General features: G+C 35.0%; 3 protein-coding genes across 4 annotated transcripts in view; 2 read left to right on the top strand and 1 right to left on the bottom strand.

The window, feature by feature from the left end:
• The window catches only part of LOC136812278 (uncharacterized), a 277,042-nt gene that overhangs the window by 8,178 nt on the left and 241,567 nt on the right, over positions 1-27,297 (top strand). The window lies entirely within an intron of this gene.
• Positions 5,438-13,844, top strand: LOC136812282 (RING finger protein 212B-like). The gene is made up of 16 exons (XM_067068775.1): positions 5,438-5,568; positions 6,009-6,073; positions 8,770-8,853; positions 8,994-9,050; positions 9,171-9,217; positions 9,675-9,767; positions 10,162-10,253; positions 10,440-10,500; positions 10,742-10,886; positions 11,159-11,219; positions 11,583-11,610; positions 12,010-12,060; positions 12,360-12,439; positions 12,684-12,736; positions 12,876-12,907; positions 13,172-13,844. The coding sequence occupies exons 1-16, from the start codon at positions 5,457-5,459 to the stop codon at positions 13,203-13,205; spliced, it is 1,095 nt and encodes a 364-aa protein (XP_066924876.1). The 5' UTR covers positions 5,438-5,456; the 3' UTR covers positions 13,206-13,844.
• The window catches only part of LOC136812280 (nuclear receptor-binding protein-like), a 58,323-nt gene continuing 49,799 nt past the window's right edge, over positions 18,774-27,297 (bottom strand). For both annotated transcript variants that reach the window (XM_067068771.1, XM_067068772.1), the window contains 2 exons: positions 20,036-20,186; positions 18,774-19,846 (listed from right to left, as the gene is read on the bottom strand). In XM_067068771.1, coding sequence (XP_066924872.1) covers positions 19,616-19,846; positions 20,036-20,186 — 382 coding nt within the window. In that variant the 3' untranslated portion in view covers positions 18,774-19,615. The remainder of the gene's footprint in view (positions 19,847-20,035; positions 20,187-27,297) is intronic.

Here is a 27,297-nt window from a genome sequence, read left to right as displayed (position 1 = left end):
GACCAATACAATAGATTCGGTATATACCAAATACTGTATGATAACTGTGCAAAAAATTGAAAAATTTCATTTGCGGATGGTGGAATTATTAACGCCCCAAAAAAATAATTCCAAATTAGGAATTAAACGAACTGCCGTTTTTATTATCACGAAGAAAAACAGAAAGTGAGTTTCCCTCGTTTTATAAATGTCAATTTTATACTGGGAGAAGTGAAGTTTTTTCTCAGGGATTATAGCTCGGTCCCCCGAGCAAGTCAAGAGGTCAATCTTTCTTTCCCACCTAAATGGAATGGTAAGAATCTTATGAAGTACTTTTTAACGTGCGATTTTTTCTATTTTTGGAGAAAATATAGGTATTTACTTCATATTCCTAATTAGGAATTTTTTTCTTCCTAATTAGGAATACTAGTAAAAATAATAAAAATGTTCCTAATTTGGCTAAAGGCACTGACTGTTGGATAAACCCCGCTAGATAGGACATAGGTAATATTGTTCTTTTTGTACTGTGTTAGGAGTTAGGGAAGGCAAAAATTTCCCCTCATTTTTTGAAAACCAAACTTATTCAGTCAGTTCCGTAACTTGGTCAACAATGACCAGCCAGGTCATTCATTTGAGGGCTATGCGTGTTAGCCTCCATAGGCATTGATGCAAGTTACCCAATCTCACGGCACCGTCAACTGCTCTAAAAGTTAGTGGAAGTATTTTGATTTGTGAAGCGTCTTTACATCACTTAAAACAAAAGAAAATTGCAAAAGAACAAAGGAATTACCCATAGCCACCATTTTGCAACCATGGGGAATCACGATTTTACAGAAATGGGAATCCTCATATGGAATAGAGAGCATCTTCTGAAAATTACATTCTTCCCCATATTTGCGAAAATTAAAAACAAAGAAGCTTTCGTTTTCTAATCCTCTTTTTAATCTGCCATGAAGTGTTATGAAATTCCTTATAGAAAGACACATTCTCCTACGAAGAGGAAGTAGAAAAAAGTTGTTAAAAAGTATGTTATTTTATCTTAATAATCTCGTAAACTACCATAACTTGGTCTAATGTCGACATCCCCCCTCTAATTCAGACACCCTTTTTATCAGCTGAAATTGATAGAAAGGTTGAAACTGTTTTTCTTGGCTTAGTGGTTACAGAGGAATAATCCTTTTTCAATCAGTGATTCAAGCTTTCATATTATTCCTGTCTCTAAAGAAGGGTGTCGGAATTAGACGAGGGATGTCGATATTAGACCAACTTACGGTATGTCACAACCACGAAGCGCTGACTTTTAGTTTTATGACTTGTTCTCACTCGTTTGGTTTCCGTAATGAAAAGAAAGTTGTTATTGTGAACTTTGAGTCACCTGCTTAAAATCGAGGTACTTCCACTAACTGTCTAACTTGGGACGATTGATCGAAACCTGGGACTGTTGATATCTGACCTGTATTTTCACTTACTGTTAAATCTCTATGACAGCAAATTTGTTTTTATAACTCCACCAAGTTTATCAATCATTAGGCTACCACGTCATATCTTCCTTCGTTTCGAGCGTAAAACTCCTACTCTTCAGGATATGTGCACTGCTCTTGTTTTGAATATTGAATTTCTCCGGATACATTGCATGCGCATTGAGGTTTTGATGAAACAATAGATCGGGTAAGCCAATCAGCTGTATATTGTAAACATTCTTTTATTTTAAATTTATATGGATAAACTTCTTTTGTTTAAAATTTCTATCAATCTTTAATCCTATTAAAAAGCAAATTCCTGGTGGGGGTCACTAGTGGCCTCCTAAAGCAGTGCCTTTATAGACGAAGAGTAAGGCCAAAAAGCCTGGAGCTGTCTATTGTGTAGACTAATCAATCATAATTCTGTCATAACATGTCACGATAACTTTCATTGATGCCCGCCCTTTTTAACTTTTTTAGTTTTGTTCATTAAAAATAACCGGAATTAGAGAACGCCCACTGCCTATCCCCAGATGGGGTTAAAAAATAACGAGTGTGTAACTTGCCGCGCGAGTGACGTCAAACACTCCATTGTTTTGCCACTAATCCGCGCTAATTTGGTCTTCTTTGTTCCAGACATTCGCATGTGTTCCACTACGGATCTTTTTCATATTTCGATTTAAAAGCCTACTCAGTGCAAATGAGAAATTGTGTATTTTTTAATACGTCGTTCATTAACTCAAATCAAATGACTTTGAAGATTCAGTGAAATGGTGGCAGAATTGTTGTCCCATGTTTTGTCAGATAGTCCCAAGTTAGAGCAGTTGACTGTAGTTGTTTTGGAGAACGCGAAGGCCTATTGAATAACAAATTACTCCATATAGTATTCATGGCTCGGAATGGGGTTCTAGGTCCCCCCAACAAATTTAGGTCCCCCCCCTAAGTTATAGGTCCCCCCACTTTTCAGTAAGCTTCAGGTCCCAGTTGAAATCTGTGTGTACCACCCCCTCTCGCACGTAGATAAAAATAAGACGGTAGAATATTTAAAAACAACATTAAAACCAAACAAAAAAATCTTTTTACAATTTCTTAATTATTGTAATTAGCCCCCAGAACTTTAGTGCAGCCCTTCAGGTCCCCCCCACTTTTTTAGGCCCCGCTGAGTTAAACAAATGAGACAGCTCCCGCCCACTTTTAGGCCGGTTTTAGATTTACACCCCTCCCCCCAAATAAGTGGGGGGCCAAGCCATGGTATAAGAACAGAAAAAAACACCAATTTGTCAAAGATTTGTTCAAAACCACCTTATTTTTTGTTGAGTATCCCCTAAATTCATCAAGAAAATACACATTTCAACATTTATCTTTAAAATATCTTTTATTGTTAAGTATCCCCAGGGCTCAAACGTTATGAAAGGAAAATAAGCCAGTGGAACCGCCCTCGTAGTTTAATCCCGGAATTGGAAAAACCTGGAGAAAACCTATCCCTACATATAATGTAGCTGAGGAATTTTAAAACAAGGCATTTAAAGTGAAACAAGATGGCAGGGAAGTTGTGATTTGAGGTTTTTGTAATTAGACAGCATGACAAAGGCTTGTTCTATTTTAGGCATTGAAGTTCATTTTGGTAAATTCTTCCTCGTTCTGCACAAAAAATCCCAACGAGTGCGCACTCTATACTCTTAGGTGCCAAATAAACGGGGGGGGGGTTCGAATAAATGGGGGGGGTTGGAAAAATTTTTCAAATTAAATAAACAGGGGGACCTAATTACCGGGGGGACCTTATTACCGGGGGGTTGGAAAATGGACCTTTAAAAACCCTAAAAAGGGTCAAAATAGACTAAATTTAGGCTTTTTAGAGTAAAACAAGGAATTTTCCTTTTGTAGCTGGGAATTTTTTCAAAAATTAATAAACGGGGGGGTCCTAATAAGGTCCGGGGGGTTGGAAAAAAATCGAAAAATTAACAAGTGGGGGGGGGGCCGTTTATTTGGCACCTAAGAGTAAATATAAAAGCAGCCATAAATCTAAAAATTTACCATTTCCTTAGTCCTGAGAAAAATTTGCCATTCTTTTGTTTCTTAATGACCAATTAATTAAAAGGTGCTACTCATTAAAAGACACCGGTATAGGACCATTGCTGGAAGGTCAGAATTGTGAATGAAACCATATCTCTTTGCTTTCAGCACTCAGAGGGGAAAATAATCTCTCAATCAGTTTCAATCTCTATAAAGAATTAGAAGGATGTCGAAATAAGATGAGGGATGTTGGCCAACTTGCAGTTATCAAGTCATATTGTTCCAATTAATTGGCTTTTGCATGAGCGTCCACCTCTATGCTTGGATTGAATCATTACATTAATATGTTGAATATGTGTAATCTAAGTACCCTGAGATTGGGTAACTTGTGCATCAGTTGAAGGAAACTTGCATGGCCATCAAATGGCTGACAGCAGTAAAAGCAAAATTTCAAAACAAAAAAATGTAACATTGCAAGAACTATGCAGGTCCACTTGCAGCTCTACTCTACCATTTTAGAATCTCAAATTTGTTGTGCTAGTATTTTTGGCCTGTTTCTGGCCGACAGAATCAAGGGTAACTAAATGGTTAGATTATAAAAAATCACCCAGGATCAAAAATTTAAGATCCACCATGGTGGGAATTGAGAAACTTGAAAGAATGGTTAAGAGCTTGAATTTATATTTATCAGAAATAGGGTGAGATATACAAAAATCACATTTTGTAATTCTAGTTTTTTTACAATATTTTACTTTTTTCATATTTTTACTTCTCTAGCATCAGAATGTTCCTATTTCTGCCAATCTAAATTTTCATTTGTTTAGAGTTTCTCCTTTCAGAAAACCTCATTCTATAATTGTTGTCCTCCATTTCCAGAGGTCCCTTACAAACGGTTCCCACAACTTTTTTTGAGGTGGTCGAATTAGTCTTCCCTACAGTAGATTTTTTTGTTTGCAAGCCCCTACAAGTAAATTCAGAGAGCAAGTAAAGACTTTTATGTTTACTTAATCATTCCTGAAAAGTCCTTGTGTGTTATTTGATTTTTTGACACTTTGATTTAATTAAGTCTACTTTTGATTTTGTGCTTGACTGGTACAAACTATTTTCACCTAAAAATGTGGTAAGGTTTTTTCTATACCTTTCTTTTTGTTTCTCTTATTTATTTATAGGTTCCCTAGGGTTCCCCGCTGTATTAGAGTAATCCTTTCTTGCTAGGGGTTGGCCTGCTGCTAAGGTAGTGAAAATATATTCTTATTCTAATGCTAATTTCGTGCTCCAGAGGCTCTTTGACTTGGTGAGCTCAGAAGAAAGCATGGCTAAATACTTCCTTCAAATAACAAAATTATATAGATTAGAGAGAAAAGCTGCAAGTTGCCCAAAATTATTGTTCGATAATAATTTGGTAGATTTTAGAAGCCTAGAAGTTTACCTTGAGTTACCAGCTTTACTACATAAAATGACCAACAGCATGAAACTCCCCCCCCCCCCGAATCTACTGACTTGCTCAGTTGAGTTGAAGATACACAACCGAAAAATTTTGTTTTCAAATCACAGTAATAAATATTTGACCAATAGGAAACCAAATAGCTTGCCCTTGCTGGAATATTTATTTGGAGTATTTATAATGCTACAATATTGTATGTGTACCAATCCGGATACATATTATTATCAATATGAAAACGTTATTTGGCAGAATCAGTGTTAATTTCAAATTCAAATGATAAACAAATTTTATTTTAGATCAGCTGGTTGATATCAAGCCAGGATCCATCCACTGACCGGCCTACTAGTCAGGAACATTTGGCAAGTTCTTGTATAGGAGTTGCAATAAAAATTGCAGTGGGGCTTCCACAAAAAAACTGTTGATGCATCAATTTGGCCTTGCAGGATCAAGCTAATGCTATAAATATTTAAGCAGATTTCAGTTTGATCATCTGGTAGATTTTTCTTTAATGTAAAAATTATTTTGTACTAATTTTAGAAACTAAATATATCAAAATATAAATGGATTCATGGCTTCATTGCAACACATGCTTTCATCTCCCCAATGGAGAAAGTGTGCAATTCCACCTGACAAGTTGTGGCCACATCTTCTGTAATACTTGCCTCAACAAAAGTAAGTTCTTTTCTTTTATTGTAATTATATGCAGAGATCAGAGCCTTTTGCTTACTGTACGTGTCCCGAAAAAAAGTTCTTGTGTGTGTTTCACAAATTTGCAAAGTTTATCAAAGTTTCTCTCTGTGTCATATTATTTTCATGAGACATCTTTTATGAATAACTTTTACAAAAAAACAATTCTCAATAACTTTAACGTCATGAAAATTGTAAAGAAAGTTAATTATTTTTAATCATAATGACTGTCGTAAAAACAATTATAGTGTCGGTATATATATTCTTACATTTAATTAAACACACGCAACAACCTTCTACTCAGAATCATGTTCGAACTCGATACTCTTTTGCCGGACACCCTGCATGAATAACATCACTGTATGAATAATATCACTGATTTTCAAGTGTGACACATTCATCTAATTATTTGTTCTACTTTTTAGATTTGGATAAAGAATGCAAAACATGCGGTCAAACTTATGCAGGTGCCATTCCTCTTTCAAGTAAAGTGAGTATTCATAATTCTGCATAATTATTATATTTTCGACCGCCGAAGGCGGTTAATCTTCCGAGCTGTATACGGGTAAAAAAGTTGGATTCAAAATTTGTCACAACTGTGCTATCCTTTTGAATATTTTAAAATTTGACTCGCTCATTAATGCCTATTCTGCACGTTTTGCAGAATTTTGTCGGTTAAAGGTTTGAGCAGCTGAGACAAATTTGAGATATTTGTAGAATCGCTGGTTTTCTGAAATGTGTGGCGTTTTACTACGGAGATAAAAAAAGCATTTTTTCGGAGATAACGATGTTAATCATGAATATATGAACTAGGTCACAGTGTGGATCTAAACCACACTGAAACGACCGCCTTCCATCACGCATCACGCTCCCGAAAGAGCGCGCGCACATTATTAACGCCTACATGTCATCTCCAGTACATTTTAGATTATTCATTGAAAACAGATTACAATATAGACATTTTTCATGTCTCGATTATTCAATTCCGAATAAAAGACATTCAGCGAAAAAAAAGAGAAACACCTGGGTAATCTAGTTAAAAAAACCGAAAGTAAATGGTAGACGAAGTAATGAGCCAAGGCAAAACGAGATTAGCGTACCACTATGAAAGAAACCGCCTCCGGCGGTCGAAAACATGCTGTGGCGCCCCGCTAGGAAGATAAATGTTAAGTAAATAAAAAAATTTGAAGTATTTATCAGCTTCTGATTAAAACCACAAGTGATTAAACAACTCAAAATATACTAGCTCATCAAAATCACTGATCTCGTCAAGAAACATAGCAAAACTGCCACAGTGGTTTAGCTTATACATGTTATTTTTTATAAGTATACAAAAATCCGAAAACAGGCTCAGAGATGCTTAGGTTCAAAGCATAATAAGGCTGAAAAATGCTTGAGGGGATGCTGAAATCTAAAATACAAATTTAGGGAAATACTGAAAATCTGCAAAATTCCAGTCAAAATCAGGGAAAAAAAATTTTTCGTAGGCTCAAGTAATGTTTGCCATATGCTTAATTTTTCCCCATATCTGAGCCTAGATATGCTTATAAGTGCAATGCTTATAAAAAATGTCCATATTTTCAAGTTAAATCACGCAAACGAGAGTGTCAAAGTGGATCATTGCCTAAACCGATGAATTCTTCATCAAATTTAAGGCGGTCGTTATCCAGTGATGTGAGCACTGTTCTAGTATTATTGTAATGTTTTGTTCGCTCAATGAGTTTTTTGGGGTGCGAAGAACGGGGGTTGTATGAAAATGCATTTTTCCAAACCTCTATGATGTACATCACTCTAAGGGACTTTCCTCCCCTGTTAGGCGAAATGAATCACGCTTAAATCCGAACACTCTCATTCTCGCATGAATTATTTTTAATAAATTAATAAATTCTTTTTGCCGCCTTTTTTGAGAGCCTTTTGAAATTGAACACTCTGTGTCCCTTCATTTTGAAAGTCACCCTCGAATGCCTACGCCCGATGACTAGCCACGATGGTTAATGTGCTATAGTTAATTACAAGATACTCTTGATTGTGGTGGTAGATTTTAGCAATGCAAGATCTTCTTTCCTTGCAAATAATAGGTTCTGAAAAAATGGCAGTTTCAATTCGATTTGCTTTCAAAGTAACTGCTATTCTTTACCTTTTTTAAGACAGAGAGCGACTTAATGAAAGTAGCAAGAAATTCCTTTAGTTTATTTTCTTAAAAACCATAACAATTGTCTAATGTAATTTTCCAAGAGACAAGAGCATTGAGTTTCAAGCCCGAAGGGCTAGAGGTCAATCTCTTTGGTAGGATTTGAAGCCAACAAATCCTACCAAAGTTGCGCGGCCTTGAGCGACCCGCCTGGTTTTTACACAAATGACAGATTGAAACTAAAATTTACCGCTTAATTTCGAAAAATATATCACTCGAAAACAAAGGAATTGCTAGATTCAATCCGTCATCAAAAATACGGCGCATATTTTAAGGCTTCAATTTTTCTTGCCTGAGAAAGGTTAGAGATTGACCTCTAGCCCTTCGGGCTTGAAACTCAATGGACAAGAGACTGTAGATAATTGTCCTTTGAAAATACAACAAATTTAATTTTAGTTAATTTCCCTCAAATATTTTTTCGACATTATTTTCCTTGGGAAATACAGAAAAATGTTTTAATTAGTGTTCCATTCAATATAAAAGAAACAAAATTTGTTTGTTTCCTTATAAAATACAAGTAGTAACCGTTTACCTATTTCTCATAAAGTAAAAAATACTAAATTTCTCAAAAATAGCAGCGGGCGAAGCGAGCTTAATCACTATTGGTAAAGAGTAGTCTCGGACGACGCCGTGACGGCTAGTTCAATATTATTGTTCTTTGAGAAGAACTTCAGAAAAATATTGGTCAGTCGGTCGGTATAATAAAAAATGGAAAGATCAAGATCTAATAATCTTTTTACGTTTTGAAGCAGTAGACCACTCCTCTTTATCAATGAGCGACTTTCGTGCCATCTCCATTGGGAGATTTTAAATTCGTCTAAGTTCTGTGATGTTCAACTTGTTCAGTTGAAATATCTGCAAAAAAATAGCCCATCTTCCAGCTTCAATATTGTTATTTTTTTCGAAAGAACAGGGTCGTTTGAGCAATAAATTAATTTAGTATCGCTTTATGTGGATATAATGCGGCTTCATAATCAATTGATTCTCTCTTTTAGTTGAAACCAGATGTTCAATTATATTTCATGGACATGAAGGATGTCTGCAAAAATATTACGAAGCAGGTCCAGCAAGCTCAACTCGTAAGCTAACATATTATTTCGTCTCTCAAATGGAAAAATTTTATTGAATATTGAAATTTGAATATTGTTTTTGAACCTTTTCCTCTAAAAAGACTCTAATTTTTATAAATCCAATCATTACTTCTTTGTGTTTCTTTAAGGTATCCGAATTTCAAAAGGGACACTCCCAGCGTTTGCACTCGCACCAGAAACAAAAGGTAAAGACAAAGAAAGTTCTTTAATCTAATCTCAAGTTGTATTTTATTTCCATATAACGAGAAATATTTTCAGAAGTGTTAGGAGTATACAGGTTGTATTTCATTTTTGTGTTATTTTAGCTTCGTAAATTGACTGAAATGATGCACCAGGCTAGAGAATTAGAAAGGTTTGTAAAGAAGGGGTTTGATTATTAAAGCAAGTTATTAAAATTAAGCTATTTTAGTCATTGCTTGTTTGCTCAGATGTTTTTGTTTAGAATTCAGCTTTATTCAATTAGTTTATACTTACCTTAGGGAACTAATTTTAGCGGGAAACTAATTTTCGTGTTCGAAAAAAATTCAAAAAAATCACATTTCGCGGGAATCAATTTTCGCGGTTTTGCCCTATTTTGAACACATTTCTTTCATTTTCCTTGGAATTTTTAATTTTTTTTGGTGCAAAATAGCCAAATTTATGATATGTGTGTTCTAATTTTTGCACTTTTGCCGAAAAACGGCGAAAATTAGTTCCCTAAAGGTACTCTAAAATCAAAGTGTTTTTGTAACATTCCTTGTCTACTTTATAGCACAATGAATGTATTAAGGTCTGGTTGACCAGCAAGTAATAATGTCTTTTTTTTGTAGACAATACCGAGAGGTCCTTTGGGAGAATGACAAACTAAAAAACTTTGTTCTTTCGATGGGTTACCAAGTCCAAGACGTCTTGGGTAGAGCAAGGTATGTAGTTATGAGTTGTTGTAATTTATTATTTTGAATGTTGATAGATGAATGGAAAGATTATCTTCTTCTAGAAACCCAATTGTAATTGTTTCTTAAAAATATGTATTGGAATTTCTAGTAAAGTTTGTGATAGAATGTTGCAGTGCTCAATGAAGACCAGATCTGTATGAAAATTACAGTGGAGTCTCCATAACTCGAACACGCACGGGGACACAAATCTCTAGTTCGAGTTAAGCAAGAAACTTGGTTCAAGTAAGAAACAATAGAAAGAAACAAAAGGATTCCAGACCGGGTTTTTTTTATACGGACTATATGTTCTAAAATCCAGTACAATAAAAGTTTTATCAGAAACAATAATATTGGTTCTTTCTTCATTTTATTTTTTTTGCAGCAAATCATATCCGATGACCCCTAAGACTCCAGCTACACCTGGTGTAGCCAAGGCTCCTGTAACACCTGGTTTTACTCCTGGCTTGAAAAGAAGTATGTAACATTTTTAGATCTTTTAGCGAGACTTATTTCTGAAACACTTCACACAAAGCTAGAATATTATCCGAGCAGAGAATAGCGATACAATTTAGTAAATGAATATTTTATCTTCGTATCTATAAGACCAGGTTACCTCCAATTAGTTTCGTCTTCAATGCATATCATGTTTTTATTTTCAAGCGCACTCTAATCAATCAATGGTGTCAGTCAACCCTCAAAGGCCATCGCCTTTAAATAACCGGTAAAAGTTTTTGTTGTAAACTTTGCTTTTTTATTTGTTATTTTATCTGAAATTTTCTCTAATTTGATGAGTCACGGTGGCAACAATCAATTTCCCCTGTTTCTGCAGTAATGTAAAGTAACGGACTATTAGAGATACAATGTTCGAGTCTCAAATGACGTAATCACTTCGGCGATACTTCAATGCAAGTATTCTTCGTGAAAATTATTATATTATTATTTCTATCTATACTCATTTACAGTGTGGCACCTGGTAAACCATTAGCTCGACCTGGTAGTAGTCCCATGCAACAGAGCCCCTCACATCGACACATGCAACCTAGTCCTGTGGGTAGTATGATGTCAAGAAGTCGAACACCTGGCAACAACGCCACAAATGGAACACCAGTTCGTTACTTTTCATTCATGTCAATTAAACTAAAATTTAACCATAGTTCTAGAGCCTGTCAATTAAAAAACTAACTTTTCAACCTTGTTTTTAATGACGATGCTTTGAGGAACAGACTATTGGTGCTTGTTATATTTCAACTCATTTTCCTAATCTACTTCAGTAGAATATTCGATCGTGATTACAATTTATTTGTGTTTTAAATGTCTAAATGACTAGGATAGGGGATTCATCTTTCTAGAATTTTCTCCGTGATTTTTTTCCTTTCTAGAAATCAGTGGTCGCTTCAGGAAGAATCACTATGAGAACACCCCCGATCAATGGAAAACTTGGTAAACATGATTTTGTCATCGATTCTATTTTTTCTGAACTTGCCACTGTTTTTTCTTACTTACTTGCGAGTATTTGAGTATTTGCACTTTTGAGGATGGCGGAGTGACTGAAGCGATTTGGAATAACCCGCAGCTTTGACCAACAAAATTGAGGACGGTAAAAGTGCTGATTTGCCGTCGTCCTTAGTCAATTAGGAACTAGATCTAAATAAAAAACACATAATACAGATACATAAACTCGCTACTTCTATCTTGATATTTGTTCTGAAGACAGTCACCCGGAGAAAAGATCATTTTCAATCGTTGGTATTTTTCTTCTTTTCTGTTTTATTGATTTCGTTAATTTTCCTTTTTGTTTTACAGGTCCGATTTCGAAATCTCCTCACCTAAGGTGAGTTTTAATCTTTCCAACTTTTCATTCAAATCCACCTATCGATAGTCTAGCAAGCTAGACGACTAATTCAGACATACCGTAAATCCTCGAATAAGCGCCCCGCTTGAATAAGCGCTCTGCTCGAATAAGCGTCCCCTTTTAGTTAAATACTATTATAAGCGCCCCGCTCGAATAAGTGCCCTTCCCTTTCAATAAGCACCCCCTCCAGGGAGCTTATTCGAGGATTCACGGGAAGCAAAAAGTATAAGGAGGGAATAATTTACAAACTAAATCCCGTAACATAACAATAATCGTTAACGCCTATAGTACTATATTACACGCATTATAAACGACTCCAGTCTAGATTTTTATTTCTTAAATCTTCCTCTTAAATATGGAACTATTTTTCTTCCATAGCAATCAACAGCTTCGTTCGCCTGCTTCAAGTCAAATGATCATCAGTAACAGGTTAGCTAGCTTGTGAACATTTTTTGGCTTTTCTTCAATGAATATAACCTATATCTTTTCCTAACGATCATAGCATGAAGGTCATGAATCTGGCTACGGTGCGCAAGTTTGTGGGTTTAAACCCCAGCCGGGTCATATGTACATGATGCCTCTCTGCTTGATGCTCAGTATCTAAAGAGATTGGTCATGGAAAAGAGTGACGTCCCCCTTCACCTTCGGGTAGACGAGAAAGGAGCCAACGGATCGCCCTCAGCTGACTTGCTGACTGTTCTTAATCTGTTCCTTTTCATTTGTTTCAGAACACCTGTTAACAGAGCTCCTCCGTTCTCGTCACAGCCGCCTCCTTCATCCAGTAAAATTGGACAGAATCTCGTAAAAGGTTTGTTTCTCAACAAATCTATCTTTGGAATAACACGTCCGTCATGTTTGAAAATTGTTTGGTTTTGAGTACTGCTGATAGTATAGATCGTCAATCCTGAAGAACTTTGACCACTTTGACCAAGACAAAAAAACTCATATGACTTTATTTTGATCGATCGACATTATGTTTTTTTATGTGTGGTATTGAATTGAATTGAATCCCAAAACTGTCGATATGGATTTTCTTTCCTTTCCCTTTTTAGGTGGTAGTCTATCGATGATGAGGCCGCCTTCAGACGAACGAAGACCAATTCAAGTAAGTACTTAGTATTTCAAGAATTTTCACTTAAATTTGTCGCTTGGTTAAATTCTATTTTCCCAATCTGCAAAGAAAAGTCCACATGAAAATTTTCCAACTTAGAAACCTATTTTGACTGTTCTGTTTTTTTTTTTAGCTTAACACTGCACGATCATCCAGCTCTATCAAGTTAGTAACTTTCGCTCATTCTGTTTGCTCATTCTTACATTTTTCTACAAATGATTATTATACAGGATCTCATTTTGACAGCGAAGTAATTTTTTTATTTGAACGAGAATTAAAGTATTGGCTAATCTTTGAAAACTCACCAAATTCACCAAAATTAGTTTCAAAATAATTGCCAATATTCTTTAACAGTACTTAAACTGAAGGTACCAAAAGAATAAATCCGTTCAATTTATGATCAAACTTTTCTTAAATTTTGTCTTTCAGGAGGCCTGACTTTGCTTCAACACCGAAACCGTGACCGGAAGACTTTGCACTAATAAATGATCGGTTGGTTGCTGTCGGTAAATAGTTTATTCGAGATGAAAATAATTATGTATAGTGATATTCTGGTTGAGTGTAACAGTGATCATCTTAGAACGAAAATCAGAGGTTCTCACACTATACCAATGTTCCCATCTTTGGAAGTTATAGGCTGAAACCCAAGGGGGGTACTTAGGCAAGATGGGTGCCGGGTATGTGCGAGAGCCATGATGGGCCCTTTTTCAAACTCTCGAAAGTCCCTTAAAGGGGTACAAAAACCATTGAAAGCTATCGAGTCTCTGTAAGGGCTCAAAAATTTACGAAAAATAATAAACGACTCCCTCAAAGGGTCATAAATTCTTGAAATTTGGATTAAAATTTGAAATTTTTGGCTGGAATTTTGGGGAAATAAGGGTGGCAAGAACGTCAAAAAAAGGACAAAATTTTCAAAATTCAGTCTCTCTAAGGGTCGATTTTCGAACTTTGGCTCGGACATACCATAGATTTATAAGTCATGCTATGGCTGAAAAGTGTGCCGAGGTTAGGTAGGAAATCCTACCTAGGCCACGTAATATTGCAATAGAATTTCAGCGCTTGACCAATAAGAAGGTTCGTGGGTTTTGGAAAACAATAGCATCAATATAGTCTCTTCCTTCGTTTCGAGCGTAAAACTCCTACTAAAAGCTAGCCTAGAAATCTAAGCTAGTTTGATTCAGTCACTTGGATAAATCTGATGGTTCAGTTGTGACTGAATAACTATTCCAAGGCAAACTTAAAACCCGTAAATATAAAAAATGTAATAAATACTAGGTCAGCGTGTTTCAAACACACTGTTGGCGATCGCTTATTTCCGACAAAATCATCGGAGAAAGAACCTTCTGTAGTGTTCACTAAGAAATTAATTTTCACTTTGTCCATTTATTCGTTTAGTCGTAGAAGGCAAGGTTTATTACTTTACACCCTGCGATGCGGATCTGTCTCTGATAAATTATGCCAAGAATAGAGCAGCTAGACGAAATCATAAAGTCGAGTAAAATGGTCGAGTGAACTTTACCTCTTATAAAGCTACTTTATCGTTTTTTTGTTACTAAGGCCATGCAATTTCAATTCAGGAGACTTATTTCACTATCAAAATTGTTGTAGTAAAAAACAAAATGTTTACGCATGCGTTTTAAAACAGCTGTGAAATTATTGTCTCGCTTAACGAAGTAAATCAATTTAACAGCTCTAAGCATAATGTGGCATAATGAACATGGATAAATGAGACGAATATTGAAATGATAGGGGAATGACGTCATAAACAATACAAAAGTGATGAATACAATAGACTACTTAAGGCTGTTATACATTTTATTTGATCTGCAACTTTTGCCATTATTAGTCAGTACATAACACATGATCAAAGCAAAAGTAAAGCGTAGACCCTAGAGAAAAAAGTTACACTTCGAGGAAGGGGATGGGATATAGCCTGAAAAAAATTTAAAATCTCTCCTATTCAGACAAAATGTAAGGAAACTAATGAGTTTATAAAGGTAAGCGAGTCAAACATTTACTTTCGATTTCAAAAACGAGATTTGACTTGTATATCTACACTGTTAAAATCGCCCTCAGGCGATCGATAATAAAAACGCTATATTGCCATAAGCCGTGTGTCCTAGCCTTGTGAATACGGGCTTAGTTAACTAGGCTAACTAAAAGCCTGGAGTTGTCTATTGTTTAGACTAAAAGAAAGAATTAACTTTTGGATTGTAAATAGAAATTTTTGAGTTGTATTTATTGTTGTTTTTACTGTTGTAAATAGTTATTTACTTGAGTTACAATTTGTTATAAAGCTGAAATATTTTATGATGGAATTCAAAAAAAAAGTGTTTTTTTATTCTTATTATTTTTTTGTTTCTGGGAAATTCCCATTATTCTTATTATTTTTTTGTTACAGGGAAATTCCTAATCGAAATAATTTGTAACCACAATGAAAGTGACAGCGTTCTTCGTTTAGTCAACTCATCATTCTTAAGACGTTATAATTTTGAAAGCAAGAAGCCATTTACGATAATGTTATAATTTTTGACGGATCACTTGGAGTGTTCCAAATTCTCACAAATGAATGAATGAGTTTTGCAGAAATGTTTGTGGATTTGAAAGATATTTAAGGCCGATTTAAAATGGCGTCAGCAGAGGATTTTCATAACCAGCACTACTACTGCTGCTGCTCATGTGGACAAAAATTATAGTCTGCACGCTTTTTTTTCATAAGAATGGTGTAAATCCATTTTATCATGGATATTCTTAACTTTTTTGGGAAAATTACTTTAATCGTAGAAATTTTAGCGTTTTAGCGAGTTTTCCCTATTCTCGCTAAAATAAATCTCGCTAAAACACGCCGAATCGCCAGATCGCTAAAATTTATCCGCGCTAAATTTCTGGTTATATTGCCTTGATACATTTTTATCAATATGAAGGGTTTCACTGCAAAGAAATGCTATAAAACGAAATCAATCAATAATGTAATACGAGTATTCGCTAAAATTTATCCACGCGAATTTTTTTGAAATCGTGATTCGCTAAAATAAATCCAAAAAAAAATCAAGATTTTCCTGACTCGCTAATATACGCTAAAATTAGTCTCGCTAAAATTTCTACGATTAAAGTATACTAAAATATTCTTACAGCATTCTAGGTTAGGATCCTAATTCAGACGAGAATTAACATTTAGTTCATACGTCTCAAGGATAAAATGGGATTTTTGTGAAAGGAGTGAGCCTTACTTGGGGGTTATTGACAATTTATAATTGAACATGCTCTAAAAATGGCATTCTTAGGTTTAGCTGCCAAATTCCATGATGGTGACATTCTTAGCATATTCTTAATTTTTTGACCATTTTCATCATGGACATTCTTATAAAAAAAAGCGTGTAGCAATTCATCTATTTTCCTATTTGCCGATGATACGAAGATTCTTTGACAATCCAACAGGACATCAATGGTCGAGAAAAATTCTCGGTGTGACATTTTACACACTGTATACCACCTTTGTTCGACCTCATCTAGAATATGCTCTATATGTATGATCACCTAGATTGCGTAAGCACGTCAACCTACTTGAAGGGGTACAAAGGCATGCAACAAAAATGGTCCGTCGTCTACGAAATTTAACATACGAGCAGCGCCTGCGAAAACTGGACTTACCATCTCTTGAATTTAGGAGACAATTTGGCGACATGGTTCAAATATACAAACACCTTCACTTCTATGACAAAAATACAATCGTCAAAAAGTTTTCTCGCCGAACTCGTCCCTATCGTAAACACGATTACGAATTGATCCGCATACCGGCGTGGAACTAGCTCCCAAAGAATGTTGTTAATGCTAAGTCAATCAAAGCATTTAAAGAAGAACTGACTCAGGTATGGATAAAGCACCCGTTACGTTACGATTTAAGATCGCTTTTGTATAATTATTATGTAGATAGACCGGTTAAGAGGCCCTAGTATGCATGGACTGTATATCGTTTAATAAAAAAAAATAAAATGAAAAATAATAAATAGACCCTTGCAATGCGGAGGAAATTTGGGCAAAAAATCGACTCTTACGCTGCATTTTCTTGAAATTTATTTAATCTATTTCAAGGCAAAAAATGGTCAAATTTCTTTCTCATATTTTACACCCACTTTGGGAAGCCTGAAAAACGTACTCTTAAAGGGTCGCCTACAATCATGGACAAAATATTTGAGACAAAGGGGATTTCCCTGCGAAATTTTAAGCATCACTAATAATTTTTAAGCGTGTTAAACTACAGTTTGAAAGTAGAGTTGTAACTCTGAGTTTTAACATGAGACTTAGGCCCTTAAGTTATGATCTCAGGATTTAAATAAGGCTTGGAATATAGCCTAGAAGCCACCGAACCCTTCCAAAATCGAAATACTCTCAACGAAAGAAAGTCGAAGTGCTTAAATAGCAATTCTCGCCCGAACTTTAAATTCTGAAAAACATTAAAATGCACTACAACTAAAATCTCAATATATCTCGACCATGATTGTACCTACGGTAGATCACTTAACTTCAGTCCCCCCCTTTTTTTTCCGAATAAAATTATTCGATCTAGTAGCTTCTCTACTATTTTTTTCAAATTTTTAGCTCGCCAATACACTCTTCTCGAGATGCATAAATTTATTGTTGTCCTCGTTTTCAAACAGATTTCATTGCTATAAAATTATACATTTAAACCAATTTAAATTCCCAAAAGGCAAACATTAACTCTAAAACAAAAGTACTTGAAATTTAAAATGTCTCATGAGGTGTAAACAACACAATTATCATTGTGAATATGTAATTTTATAGCAATGGAATCTATTTGAAAACGAGGACAACAATAAATTTATGCATCTCGAGAAGAGTGTATAGACGATATCGGCTTAACATGAAAACTCAGATTTGATCCCCGAGAATTCCCCACAATGCTTTGCGCGGAAAAATGTTCGCGGTGAAATATTTTACGCGCAAAGCATTGTGGGGAGTTCTCGGGGATCAAATCTGAGTTTTCATGTTAAGCCGATATCGTCTATTATACTTTCCTCATTACATTATTCAATTGTTTCAATATTGACAAAGACAATAATCGAAGTCAGTGTACGTAGAATATTTTCTCGAATTTTCCCAAAATTTTAACTAGTAATTTTTTTAGATTTTCGTAAATTGACAAGTGGGTGTTACTGATTCCCAAATCAGCCTTTTTCGGGTTGCGATTTAATTACTTTTTAATTATTTGGAATGTTGTAATAATAATTAGTAAGCACATTCTTTTGTTAAGAGATAATTTAACGTTACGCAAATTTCGATTACTTCAGCACTCAAAAACTGCCGAAAATCAGGAAAATTCGAATGACAATTTTTGTCACCAACAATATTGTTATATGAAGCATACACCCGAAAAAACCCAATTCGTCGTCGTTTTTGTAACTTGACATTCAAAGAGATTGAGAAGAGAATTTCTTCAATGACCATTACTTTCCTAAAGAAAGCTTGACAACTTTTGTACTTTTTAAAATAGGATTACGAGATTGCGTTTAGCAATAGAGTATGACAAATATTGCTCGAGCTCAATGTACATTACAGAAAATATAGTACAGTACACAGTACAGAGAAAAATAAATTTCAAATCGTTTTTATTTGAATGAAATTCGAAGAAACCTAAACATTGTGACGTCGGTTAATGGCTTACTGTAATATTTTCATTTAACAATTTCAGAATATGATACTTCATGGCTTTTAGGGGAAAACCTAAAAGATTTATCACAAATAGTTTCAATTTCCAATGTACTGTTGGACGAAATTGTACCTAGCTGAACTTTTCTGAGAAATTCGTCATTGTGACGTCATTTAAAAATTCCTTGTTATTATTTATCCAAATTTTAAGACTTGGAAATGTTTTTGACTAACAACAGGCATATATGTAAAGAGTTCATAGTAATTTTTAAAAAAGGCTGAGATTATTCTTAAGTTTTGAGCAATTTTCAGCCTTAAAAGCGTTGGCAGGACGAGGTAGACAGACCAATAATGACAAACAATATAAAATTTCATTGTGAGAATTTCACTGATATCTTCCATCGTTCTGATGGATGTTCTTGACATTCTATCAACTAAATAGGAACCATCAAAACTTTCTAAATTTGTTTTAAACACTTTAAATATATACAATTTTCTTCCAAATAAATTTATACAAAATTATTTTGCTTTTCTGATTTAAGAAAACATAAAAATCTTTTTTGTCAACAACAAACAAACAATCAAATAACATTTCACGTTAAAAAAAGTTCAGCCTCGAATAATTCAAGTTTTTTAAATCAAGCTTTTAAACGTTCTTTTAAACTATGGTTAAAAATTTGCGGTGGCAAATAGCGTTCGGTTTAAATCATTACATTCTAGCCAATGGTAAAATTTCCTACATTCAGTTAAATTAAGTTTTTAGGTGTCTCTATCAATACATTGTCTTTTCATGGCAACTCCACGTGGCACGCAAATTAAACTGCTCGTAAACGACTGTGTTTGCTCGAAATAAACATTTCGATGTTCGTAAAATAGTTTGCAATATAAATAATAACTCTCAAGTTCTTTAAAACATAAATCCTTCTTTTTCTCGTTGTATTAATGTGACGCAAAGCGCTGATTCAGCATTCTTTGCAACCAATGAAACAAGCGTTCTCACATCATGTGATGGCTTAGGTACTTCCTGATTGGTCAGTAAATCTTCCCTTTAAAACCAAGCGTTGTTTCAATTGGTCGATGTGGTTGAGTGTGTGTAGTAATACGTTGGTATAAACTACTCTCAAATTTGGATCTCCATTCAAAACTCCATAAGGTATCGCATATCACCTCTTAAAACCTCCGAATCTGCGGCGGACTTGGACAGCCTTAAACAGCCGCTTTCAACGATTCTTCAATCTTAGTGGCGACTTTTTGCGCGTCCAACTCACTGATAAGACCGTGATGTACTAAATCATTTGCGAGTTCCAATGGGTTTTCGTCGTCTGCAATTTTACGGGATAATTGTCTATTCATTTTGTCTTCTAGTTTGAGTAATAAACTCAATGTTTTTCCTGAACCATCTTCCAGTGTCTTGATTGTACAGTTCATCTGGATAATCTAATGGTTGGTAAAAAAGAGAGGGTTAGAGTTTGTGATATCATCTTCTGTTAAGTAAGGCTATGCGTGGGGTATTAAAATATTAAAATAGTTGAAGATTCTTACAGCATTAAGCCCACTAAAATTTCAAAACATCAAGTATTTTGACAAATGAAAAAATTACTTTCATCTATTCAAGTTTTAACTTACCAGTCTTAATTCTTTAAGTTCTTCTTCTTCATTGCCTTGGTTACTGTTTTGTGCGTCTTCGGGTGACTTAGGGCGTGAAAGGTTCAATGGTGGGCGGTTCTCTTTCTTGCTTTTGGTGTTTTCCATACCCGTCAGTGGATAGAGGCCAGTTCTGTAGAGAAAAGAATATAATTGGTTAAAACAACTGATATTACCACACCTTGTCTGTGAAGTGTCTAACAATCTCACCATAGGTTATAATATAAGTATAAAGTATCAATCAAATTTTCTTAATATTTTGACTGAAGTTCATTTAACCAATCGTAAGATCAGAAGAGAAGTGAAGGTTAAAACATCAGGAGGTCGAAAGGTTTTGACGAACAGTCACACAGGGTCAACATCGTTCTAAAAATATCACAAGGAGAAAGATTCGTCATTGAACCAAAAATACGACAGGTGCCGCTACATCCAACAAAAACAAACAACAAAAAACACGTACTCTTTGGAAGCCGAAGCAGCAGCTAAAACAAATAAATGGTGAGGTAATATATGCGGCATTGGCGCTTCTTCGTTCATAAAAATACGAGCGTATCCAATATCTTTAGGTGCCATTTTGTTCATAAATAAATATAATATTTTTTCTTGCGTGTTTAGATTTTTGTGATTTCGACAATGTGTATCTGTGACACGACCGTTTTGTAGAATGTCAAATTTTGATATAAGCTTTTCGTTTGATATCTGACCACTTTTATAATCATTAATGTTATCAAAGAGAACAATGCAACTAAATGACGTCAATTACAATAGAGGAAAAATTTATTATGATCACGTGATTGACATAAATTATAAGAAGAGAAAATTGGATCAGTTTTTTCGTAGTTGTGAGAATACTAGGGAAAAGTGGAATCGATCGCAAGAGCGTAAATGAAATGCGTCAGAAATGGATGAAAGGGTCAAGGATGGAAATCCCAAGACTCAACGATTGGGACTTTCACACCACTCTTGTTTTCGACAGTCGTTCTACAATTTTCGTTCCAAACTTTTTAAGCTACATAACACAATTATGACAAGTTTATTGAGAAGGAGGGAAAAAGTTGCGAGAACCGGAATATAGAATCGACAAGGAATATAGAAAGATCTTTCAATAACACTGAAGACAAAATGAGGAAAATGGGTTGAAACACGGGAAAACTATTTAATGTATTTGAAGCTTTTCCATGTTTTTATCAATATTCTAAATATACAAGAGGTCGATGATAAAATTTCGCAAAGTTAGACTTGATAGCGATTCATCGTCCGATTTTAATCTGAAATTAACTTTTTCAAAACACTCCCTGAACGTTCATAATAAGGCACGTGTACTATCGAAAGATAAGTGGAATAGTTTGCAGTACAGACGGGAAATTACTGGTAGAAAGCAAGCAGAGAAAAAAACAATTAAAATTTTTTGAAATGAAATTAGCAGATAAATATAGGTCTCGCTTAATTATTAGTTTTGGTCGATTGGAAATTGGATTTTCGAATGGAATTAAAAAATAGAGACCACCAAATATGAACGGTCTGGAAAAATGGATCGACCAGTCAACGGAATGTCGTGACAATATTTGTTTAGTAGGCGGAAAAACAGGAAAGTTTTTTTCTCCTTAATTTTAACCAAAACAAATTTGTTAGTGCTTGTGTTTGCTGTGCGAATTGACGTAACATCAACACTGCATGATGATCTTTTTGGATTGATACCAATAAACACAATAGGAGAATCGCAAAAAAGTTTTATAACCGCGAAAAATATCCCCCCCCCCCATATTGACGATAATGAGCACATAAATTGAGAATGATTCAATGAATCAAAGAATTCAAGCTCACGTCGCGCTACATTTAAAAACGTCCAAATGAGTCATAACAGAACATATAATGAATGGTGGAAAAGTAGCAAAACATTTCGCAAAAAAGAGTAAGTTTGACTACCATCAGATGAATGGAAGGATCCACCTCTCACCACTTCAGCAGCAAACGCCTACACCTTAAATAGACAAACTCTTGAAATAACAAACTTTTTTTGAGATTTACGTAAACTGAAATGAAGTTTTGAAAAGGGGTTCAAGAATATTTGATGAGTGTCTTGCACGTTTGTGAAATGATAAAAAAGGTGCTAATACTAATGCTGTCTGTCGCTAGGTCAAATCTATTACAACGCCCCAAACACACAATTGACATAGTAACAAAAATGACGAACAGCCAGCTCCTGTACGTGTTTGTACCTAAAATCATACTTAGGTCAACATGCGCAGGTCAAATAAAAATTAATAGCGTAAAACCCTTATTTTGGTGTCAATACATACAAAACTGACCCTAAATGAGATGTTCAGGGCATTCGAGATCACGGTGCAAGACAGGATATAATAGAATAAGGTAACTAGACGTCATTTACACAAAGTAAAGAAGAAAATAACGAAAACGTAATTCTCATGAGCTTGACATGGACTGATAGGAAAATAGTTTACTAAAATACAAATAAGAACTTTGTAAGGTGACACTTCACACAAATATAACGATGCTAATGTCAATCCGTAAACATAACAAAACGTATTGACGAAAAACAAAAACGCAAAACTAGTCGTCGTCTTGACGACCGAATGTTTAAACCAATCAGAATGCTCATTACCTTCTTATGGGTAGGTCAAGTACGTCAAGCACGTTCGTTCTATTTTCTTCTGTATCGCTGGTTATAGGGAAAACAAGGGTGCAGTAGGCACATTCGAGTTACTCAATTTCATCAGATTACAATTAGGAAAAGAATTTGCCCAACAGGAAAACGGTTGAAGAGTATTTGTGAAAAAAAAGGCCGACGATTCTTTCGCTGTCATCAAAGTTTTGATGTTTTGCCATGGGGATAGCATATAATTATTATTATTATGTAAAGAAATTAATGAAAATTATGAAAATTAATTAAAAATCAGGAAAATTTCATAACTTAATCAAAGGGGTATAGTTTGTTTCAAGTGAGGTTTATGAGGTTAGCTAATTAGGGATTGGAAGTTTCCAAGGGGAATCATCAAACAAGTATTGGAGAAATAGATTTTGCAAATTGGATAAAGACATGATAACTGGATGAATTCGATCATCACGAAATTCCTCAAATGACAAAGAATATTTTATGTTTTAGATTGATCTAGCACTGCGTAATGAATGTTATGTTTTGCTGATGCAACCAGGACTTCCGATCTCATACGAAAATAGATTCAATAATACACAATTCGTCAATTCAGAGATAGGAAATGATGCCGATATGAAACGATTAAACAGGTTAAACCGGTATTCTCGATTCGTCAGTCGAACGAACCACACGCACCTTGAATCAGACCATGTAGCTCTTTTCGACCATTTTTCTTTTGAGTGAAGGTAGAAAGTCTATCACCATATTTCTATAACACCTTGCATAAGTGGGCTCGAAGTGGGATTCGAACATTATCCATTGCAGTGCAAGTCTGTGATCGAAAACATTTTTCTTTTATATAAAGGGATGATTAATAAAGAGTAGCGCAAACTCCTCAAACTACAGGCCACGTTTTGGCACTCATCATCCATGTGAAAATATGATATAGATAAATTGCTAGATGACCATAATCGCACTTTGTAATTTAACCGGAAGACCTTCACTTAGACATAGAGAATCCTTGAGTAGAACGACTCAAAATAGATTGGCAGTCACAAAATGACCTGCTATGAATCCCTGAAAAGTCGTTACATCAACAAACATTATAGAAAACTTCACTACTCTCGGAACCGGCACAAAGATACCTCTTGTGAAACAAGGTAATATAACGGGCTGACAAAAACAAACACATTACAGAAGGATAATGAAGGGATTGCGCAAACATGAATATTCACTCTTCAAAACTGTGATTGTTTCCTTCACAAGATGAAGTAGTTCCCACACGAGATGAAGTGATATATAGTAATGAATTCATTGATGAATGTGTCACGAGTTTCGCTTATTGTGTAACCCTGTGATACAACGAGTGTTCAATGAAGTGCGAAGGATGACAGTTAAGTGAAGGTCTGACAGACAGACCGATAAATAAACGAGGAGGCATGTGCATCGAAGATGGGTAGAAAAACCGAGACAGTTTTGGAAAAAGAGTCCATAAAGCCATATAGCAGTGAAATTATAAGTACATTACATGAATGGCTCGATCTGACCTTGTAATGAAAATAGATGTAAATAAAGCTAATGTTATGTAATGTGAGGTATATTGAAAAAGATACTTTCTCTTGAGGCATACACGTCAATAAGCAGCAGTTTGCCCAGCAGTGGTAATCGAGTTGAAAAGCTATTTTTTTAATTTGTTAAGTTATACAACTTTATACATTACAACGTTATACTAAAGTTAAAAAACCAAGGTAGTGTCAGACAAGATTATTTCGCTTCAAGTTAAATGGACGAACCCCTCCAGGAAACCCGATTAACATTTTTAATAGGTCACTTTTCATCATGATAAACTGAAATTAAGTTGTTTAATTCCATCAAAAAGCCTCAACACACCTTGTATTTGATGGTGGTATCTAGGAAACTGCGTGGTGATTTGACAAGAGACAATAACATTAAAAGATTTTAAAGTAATTAATTTGGAGCATAAGCTAGAGATACCTTTGGCAAATATGAATTTAGTATGTTTGAATTTGATATGTTTAAAATGGTTTGACCCGACATTTAAAGATATAAACAAAGAGTCAACCTCATGACTGACCACAACAAGATGCGGGAAAGTGCGATCAGCGGAACTCAGTTGTTTATGACCTGTATCCGCTGCCCAGACATCCGGTAGTGCCTGGTGGAGAGGGATGTATACAGTAAGTTTGTTTCACACGCTCCTCAAAGAAAAAACAACAAAGATTGACGTCATATTGGTTAAAAGGGTTGTTTTGAAAGTCAAGCGGTCTTGCTAAACTCTATGCAAATGTCAATCACTATGGAGCTAAAAAGGTGTATCGGTAAATACAGCTCATGCATTTGTTTTGGTTTTGATGGATGGTGAGAATCTTTCAGGTTGTTTTGCAATCCTGACCACTATTTTTAGAGGCTTCTTTTTGTACGCATAGCTAGAGGTAAGAGGAAAATAATTTTACTACAAATAAATACAACGTATTTGAAAATAAATCTTTCTTTGTAAAAGCAATGGATAGTGCAAAGTTCATCTCAGCTTTAAAAAGATATTCACTGCAGGGGGCTGGAAAAGGCTTTTGGTAGGTCAGCATATATTAGGAGAGGAATTTAAAACAGGGCTGGGTCATTTTGTTTACTGAAACATCTCCTAGGTAACCGTTCATTAAGAATAGATAAGACCTATTTAATGTTAATTGTAAGTGATTAAAAAGCATTCAGACCTCACTGATTGATAATCAATAGTTGGTTTTTCCTGCTAAAATTAATGGGGAGAGGAAAATTATTCGATAAGATGGGAAAAATTATTCATTGATAATGATCATTCTATAATATAGAATTGCACAAGCCTATTGTACAGATAGACGACGCTCACTGCATGATGAAACCTCCCTGCGTCGAGACGCGCCTTACATTCAAAAGAATCGTTTTTTAATCGGGATCAATGTGCCTGATCATCTCAGGATATGTAGCTTAAACGTCAAAAAACTTTTGACGTAGGTTATCAAATTTTTTCGCATTGAATTTTAGTAAAAGCATATCTATATTATCCGTTATCCGTGCGTCAAGTAGATCATGTTTAACGTAAACGGATTTTCAATGCGAGGCATACCTCTGAAAAATTGACGAAAGTTAATTGTTTGTTTCCAAGTTTAACAGCATCTTTGGATCTATTATTCATATTGGTGATTATCGGATTTGTAACCATATACACGTTTTTTTTTTTAAGAAACTAGTTTTACCAAGCAGCCTCAATGTTTCTTAAGAAATCGGCCTTTTGAGCCTTAAATGTTTCTTACATGTTTCTAAACTTTTTGACATAATTAGCCTTGATTGGAAGGTTCTTATAAAAAACCGAATTAAAAAATGTTATTTTTTCATTCTCAGCCTCAGCATGTTTCTTAGATGTTTCTTAGTTTTTAGGCATTCTGAGCCTCATGTTTCTTAAAAGTGTGTTTCTTAAAAAAAAAAAGACGTGTAAATATCAGCTCTTAAACCTCCTTATAATTGGTATCAAAATGGCTACCAATTTTGTTACTTAGCAGGTGCACGATCAACATAATGGTTCGATATGACTCATCCTTTATTGAAAGTAGAAAATCTTCCGGATATCATAAACGCTGACCTCAAACCACATTGACGCAAAGCGCCAAAATCTTACCCCCGGAAACGCATCAAAAACAGGTTGAATTTCTCAAATTGACCAGGGGGTTGGTACTTTTAAGGTAATATGTACACGAAAGGATGGGCTGACGTTTTAAATTTAGAAAAGGCCCTTGAAAATTTCGAAATCCTAAATGGTCTATCATAAAATCTTGAGTACTTTGAGAGAGGATTAAGTAGGTTGAAGTTGCTTCCGCTCACTACAACCAAAGAAACGCAAAAGTCACATGAATACTTTGAACTCGACCCACTAAATCTCTTCGTAGAAATTCACCCTGAGAATTCACTCAAGAGTTTTTGAGGGTGTTTTAGTAACTATTTTCATATGGTAGATAATAATTCAAGAAAGGACATAAAATGTCAGTGGAAAGTTAGATTGACGTAAGATATGAAACGTATTAGACGTCGTGGATTTGAGGGGAGGGGGGCTAGGAGGGAGTTACTTCACGTTGCTTTTAAATATTTCTATCGTAATAAAGACGTCACACATTCTGTCGAAAGATGTTACGATTCATTTATGAAATACCATGAACTTTCAAAATTCAATTTAATCTGATTAAAATTATATTAGCGCTCACCAGTTTGAAGACAAAGAAAACTTGTAACAGTTCAATAAACAGTATAATAATCCGTTGGAAAGAGAAAAAGACGACTTTGCTTTGTTTGACCATATATGGAAATCGACGGCTGATGACGTCATAGCGAGTCGGCATGACAACTATAAACGACTGATGACTCATGCTGAGCAGTTGGAATAAACAAGCTGAATCAGGGATGTTCGAGTTTCCTGTTTTCACTAAAAAGTTTCTTTGAGTAGAGCAACGTACGTTTTGAGCGATAGACAGACCGCTCTGATGAAAGTCTAATAGACTATTTGTCGATGACAACTTTTTGTCATGTGTAAAATGACAAGAGGTAGGGATTCGAGCCAAATCAAATCAAAACAAAGCATAGCAAA

The sequence above is a fragment of the Clytia hemisphaerica genome, unplaced genomic scaffold (genome assembly GCF_902728285.1).
Source record: "Clytia hemisphaerica strain Z4C2 unplaced genomic scaffold, Clytia hemisphaerica genome assembly, whole genome shotgun sequence".
Lineage (NCBI taxonomy): Eukaryota > Metazoa > Cnidaria > Hydrozoa > Leptothecata > Clytiidae > Clytia > Clytia hemisphaerica.
This window is presented reverse-complemented; position numbering and strand designations above follow the sequence as displayed.

Coding starts and splice junctions, on each gene's coding strand:
- LOC136812282 (XM_067068775.1), top strand. CDS start 5,457: ATGGATTCATGGCTTCATTGCAACACATGCTTTCATCTCCCCAATGGA. Junction 10,254..10,439: donor TACTCCTGGCTTGAAAAGAA/GTATGTAACATT, acceptor TTTATTTTCAAG/CGCACTCTAATCAATCAATG. Junction 10,887..11,158: donor ACGCCACAAATGGAACACCA/GTTCGTTACTTT, acceptor TTTCCTTTCTAG/AAATCAGTGGTCGCTTCAGG.